The sequence below is a fragment of the Aplysia californica genome, unplaced genomic scaffold (genome assembly GCF_000002075.1).
Source record: "Aplysia californica isolate F4 #8 unplaced genomic scaffold, AplCal3.0 scaffold00314, whole genome shotgun sequence".
NCBI classification, from domain to species: Eukaryota; Metazoa; Mollusca; class Gastropoda; order Aplysiida; family Aplysiidae; genus Aplysia; species Aplysia californica.
In genome coordinates this window covers 807,943-812,915 of record NW_004797584.1, presented here as the reverse complement: position 1 = coordinate 812,915, position 4,973 = coordinate 807,943, and the positions used below count along the sequence as shown (strand labels likewise).

The window sequence follows — 4,973 nt, the reverse complement described above, 5'->3', positions numbered from 1 at the left end:
TGAAAACAAGTGACCCCCACGTCCTTCTTTCACAAATATCTCGACTTGTATTCAAGATAAATGGATATTTTTTTCATCCAAATAAAGACGAGTGAATAAGCTTTAAGATGATACCAATAACTTGAAATGCCCCAAAATTGACGAGAGCCTGATTCCACCACGCTGCCTCACATTTGTTGTAGGGACGTGGATCCAATCTACTTTGCTGTCTTGCGCGTTTTGTGGACAAATAGAAACTCCTCACCTTTAAATAATGTTATTTGTATGAGTAAACGTATTACGTTTCAATGATGCTATTTATGGCGCTCATATGACCTGTTGCAGTTTCGAGCGCCGTAAAACCTCTACTCAATCTGAATGATACTATTTAAATGAGGAAACTCCTCACCTTGCAATGTCGTTATTTATATGAGTAAACTTGTTACATTTCTAAGATGTTATTTATACGACTTAACCTATTATATTTCTAAGAGGTTTTATAAATGAGTAAACCTATTGCATTTCTAAGATGTTATTTACATGAGTAAACCCATTGCATTTCTAAGATGTTATAATTTATATGAGTAAACCTTTTACGTTTCAAACATGTTATTTAGGTGATAAACTCCTTATTTTTTAATGGTGACATTGATATTACAAGTATAATGCTTCACTGGACAAAGACTCATCACCTAGAAAGAGAGACAATTTCCTCACTTAGGCTCATGAATACTACCGAGAAATGTAGAAGACACGGTCGGTGGCCTCTAGGGATTCTCCTTGAACAAGACAGGTTATTATAATAACCTTAGTTTAACCCTATCCGTACGTCATTTTGTACCCTCGGGGTTGTATTTTTCACATTACTTCTAGTACGGAGATCTCTTTGAAGATTTCAGTATTTCTCAAAAAGTCATTTGCTGCGCAAAGCGTACGGATCGGATTAAACGGTAAATTTCATCTTTGAAAGTAGTGCACAGAGTTCTTCACGTTGTATGGATACGATAGTAAAACACGACGTACGGATAGGATTAAGTGGTGGCACAGAGTTTCCCAAGATGTATGGATACGATAGTAAAACACGACGTACGGATAGGGTTAAGTGGTGGCACAGAGTTTCCCAAGATGTATGGATACGATAGTAAAACACGACGTACGGATAGGATTAAGTGGTGGCACAGAGTTTCCCAAGATGTATGGATACGATAGTAAAACACGACGTACGGATAGGGTTAAGTGGTGGCACAGAGTTTCCCAAGATGTATGGATACGATAGTAAAACACGACGTACGGATAGGGTTAAAAAGCAACAAGTTGACCCTGCACCACGGCGACCAGTTACAGAATGTTTATGTCGTGTGGAATCTGATATTGTCGCATGTGTGAAAGTGTTGTAGTTTTTGAGCTTATTTATGAACACCTTGCAATTGTCTTTGTAGTCCAAAATTCAATACTAGGATCAATAAAAGTGGATTTCTTAAAAGGGGAATTGAGAAATAAAATAGTAAAACACACCAGTGATGTGTACAGCAGATTTATTCATAACCTTAAAATTATGTAAAACTATTTGATAGATATTTAATGTCTCCCTTTCACCAAAAGGAGCCTGGTCCAAGTTCATCCAAAAAGTCTTCAAAGACATCGTCCAGGAGAGGGTCAGCGGAACCCATGGACAATGACCAGGTAGGACAAAAGTTTGGCTAAGTAGGCGTTTGTTAAAGTATTGTGGGAAATAGATTTCTATCTACTATGCTGTTTTTAACGTTGCGAAATAAGTTGGAATCATCTCTGATAAATGATTTAATTTATGAGAGGGTTGTTGTTGTTGTTGTTGTTGTTGTTGTTGTTGTTGTTGTTGTTGCTGTTGTTGTTGTTGTTGTTGTTGTTGTTGTTGTTGTTGTTGTTGTTGTTGTTGTTATCGATCCAGCAACATCTGGGCTCTCGCCCTTCTGTCCAATGCCATGTAGTGATAAGTGCAGGTTTGCTGCAGTTGCTGTAATGTTCCATAGAGTGTGTTGTCAATGTTAGGTCTCGGAGGGAGAAGGGTGGCCCTGATGTCATTTAGGGCTGTTCAATGGAACAGGTGATGTTCCTCTGTCTCATATGTATAGTCACACAAAGGACACTTTGGGGGAAATTCTGGTTTTATTCTGTTCAAGTGAAAGTTTAGCTGTATATGTTCTGTTCGTAGGCGGAAGATCGTGGTCTGTTTCTTTCTCTGTAGGTGGTTATATTGTCATTTGGTTTTGTTGTAGTCATATGTTTGAAAACAGCTCTGCCTGTCTTTCCCAAGGCCTATCTGTTCATCCAATCTTGTTTGCTGTTGCTTTTAATTATTTGTTTTGCAGTGTTGTATGAAGTTAGAATGTTGGGTTGTTCCTGTCTAGATCCCCTTTTGGCGAGTGTGTCTGCTCTGTCATTTCCAGGTATGTTTGAGTGTCCGGGAATCCACTGCATTACCAGGTTGACGCCACAGGATGTTATCAGGTGATGGGAGCCAAACAGTATATGTGTCAAGTCTTCGTTTAGATGGTGGTCATTTTCTATTGCTAGCAAGACTGATAGTGAGTCAGTGAAGATCACTCACTATACTCTGTGTTTTGTTTGAATGAGTGTCAAAAACTGTGCGGAGATGGCATTGTACTGTTTCAATTGCTATCATTTCTGCGTCGTAGTTGTTGCATTTTTTTCCACAGGCTGCAGAGATCTCATTTGAACTTCCATCTGGGTATTGTCTTAGTATTCCATATCCGGCTTTGGCTGTGCCTTTGAATGCTGAACCGTCCGTATAGACGTGTATCCAGTCATCTGAATAGCTGTCGATTGTTTGATGTGATACAAGCCTCAACTTCACTGGGTCTGAAGATTTTGGGCTATTGTCTCTGAGAGAAGTTGTAATGATTGGTTTTTCCATAGAAATGTGGGGAGGGATGTTTCGGTTGACTTTTTTGGTTTCTCTTCTGTTTTGTGGTAGATGGTGGCTCTCCATTAGTTCTGTGATGCGATGCATGACGGATTTTTGTTGAAGTCGTTTCTTTGGTTTCCATGTTTCTACCAATTTTCTGTTTGGGTGGTTGAGGCACATTCTTTTGGTTCTTTCATGGAGCTCCAAAACTGCTTTATCTCTGCGAATTCCCAGGGGTTCAACATTTGACAGAATTTCACATGCGGCATTTATGAAACGAAGGGCATTATTTTGGACCTTGTCAGGGGTATTGCAAGTAGTTGCACAACACATAGTGAGTAGGCTATTGCTGTATTCCAGGGAAGATCGAACATAACCAAGGTACAGAGCTCTCAGAGTTTGTTTGTCTGATCCCCATGAACTGCTTGCGAGTTTCTTTAAAAGTTGGAGTCTTTTTTTCGCCTTGTTCTTTATGCTCTCCGCTTGGCTTTTCATTGTTAGACTTTGGTCAAGTTTGACTCCTAGATACGTTGGTTGTTTTTCTTTGGGGAGATTTTCATTTCCTATCTTCAGTTGGAGTTTTTCTTTGGCTGTTTTATGGCTCTTGGTAAAGATTGTGTTTACTGTTTTCGAGCAGTTTATTTTGAGCTTTCATTTCTGACAGTAACTGTGGAGCCTCTTGAGGTCTTCATTTAATTTTCCTGCTCCTACTACCGTGCTGTGATGTGTCTGCCAGAGAGCAAGATCATCAGCGTAGAGAGTCTTTTCTGATTTCAGCACGTTCGTCACATCATTAAAGAAGATCAGGAACAAAGTGCATCTCAGACAGGAACCTTGAGGTAGGCCTTCCTCGAGCACTTCTCGTGGCGAGTGGGCATTGTTCACCTTTGTTTCGATGTTTCGATCCGCGAGGAAAAACTTAATCCATTTATAAAGTTTCTCGTGTATCCCGAGTTCCATCGATTTCATGAGTAGGCCTTTTCTCCACACTCTGTCGTTCGCCTGTTGGAGATCTACAAAGATGGCAACAGTGTGTTTAGTCTCCTGGAAACCATCCTGGATGTCTTGACTTAGTTTGAAAAGTTGGTTTTCTGTGTGATTGCCGTTTCTAAAGCCTGCTTGGTGTGGGTTCAAGCTGTTGGGGTTTTCCAGGTACCAGTAAAGGCGGTTGTTCACCATTCTTTCGGCAAGATTACCGATTCATGATGTTAGTGATATAGGTCGATAACTCTTCGCTTCTCCAGGTGGTTTCCCCTTCTTTAGGAGCGGTATGGTCTGGGCGATCCTCCATACATTTAGTATTCCGCTCGTTCTCCACGTGGTATTTTCTAAGCGGCGTATGACATCTTTTCCTTTAGCACCAAGGTTGCACAGTATTTCTTTGCGTATTTTGTCTGGTCCTGGGGCTTTCTTTTGCTTTAATTTTTTGAGGGGCTGTCCAAGTTCCATCATGCTGAAGTCCTCCTCAAAAAGGGTGTTGTTCACAGTAGGGGCTTTCTCTTCGTGCTTAGCCTTGTTTATGAGGAATCTATCAGCCTCAGTTAGTCTACTTGCCCTGTTTACAGAGGCGAAATACCGGTTAAAATGTTCGGCTTTCTTCTGGTTTTCTGCGATGGTGTTGCCTGAAAGGAAAAAAGATTTGGGGCTGCTTTTTTGTCTTTCTCCCGAGAGGTTGTTGACAAGGGACTTTTTTCCTTTGTGGCAAAGGTCAAGATCTTCACAAGTCTGAGTCCATTTTTCATTTTTGGATTTTTAAAATGAGAATGTAAGGTTGTTATTATTTATCCTTTGTCAAACCTCGTGATCAATATTGTATTATTCCTACCGTTCCATGTCACCTTCCATGTTAAATCACGAGATCAATATTTGATTTCTACCATTCACCACAAGGAACCAGGTCCTAGTTTATCCAGGAAGTCTTCAAAGATAACATCTAGGAGAGGGTCAGCGGAACTGGTGGACAATGAACAGGTAAGACAAAACTTCTTGGCAAAACGGTGTTTACATTGTACTTGATACTGGAACTCGAAAATTCCCCTACAAGGATAGAAGTGGAGTTTTTCCTTTGTCTTTTTGTTGGGTTTATTTG

General features: G+C 40.3%; 1 protein-coding gene across 2 annotated transcripts in view; it reads left to right on the top strand.

Annotated features, from left to right (window-relative positions):
• LOC106010976 overlaps positions 1–4,967 on the top strand; it is an 8,209-nt gene extending 3,242 nt beyond the window's left edge. For both annotated transcript variants that reach the window (XM_035970721.1, XM_013084738.2), the window contains 2 exons: positions 1,582–1,662; positions 4,775–4,967. In XM_035970721.1, coding sequence (XP_035826614.1) covers positions 1,582–1,662; positions 4,775–4,814 — 121 coding nt within the window. In that variant the 3' untranslated portion in view covers positions 4,815–4,967. The remainder of the gene's footprint in view (positions 1–1,581; positions 1,663–4,774) is intronic.
• Positions 4,968–4,973: the final 6 nt, after the last annotated feature.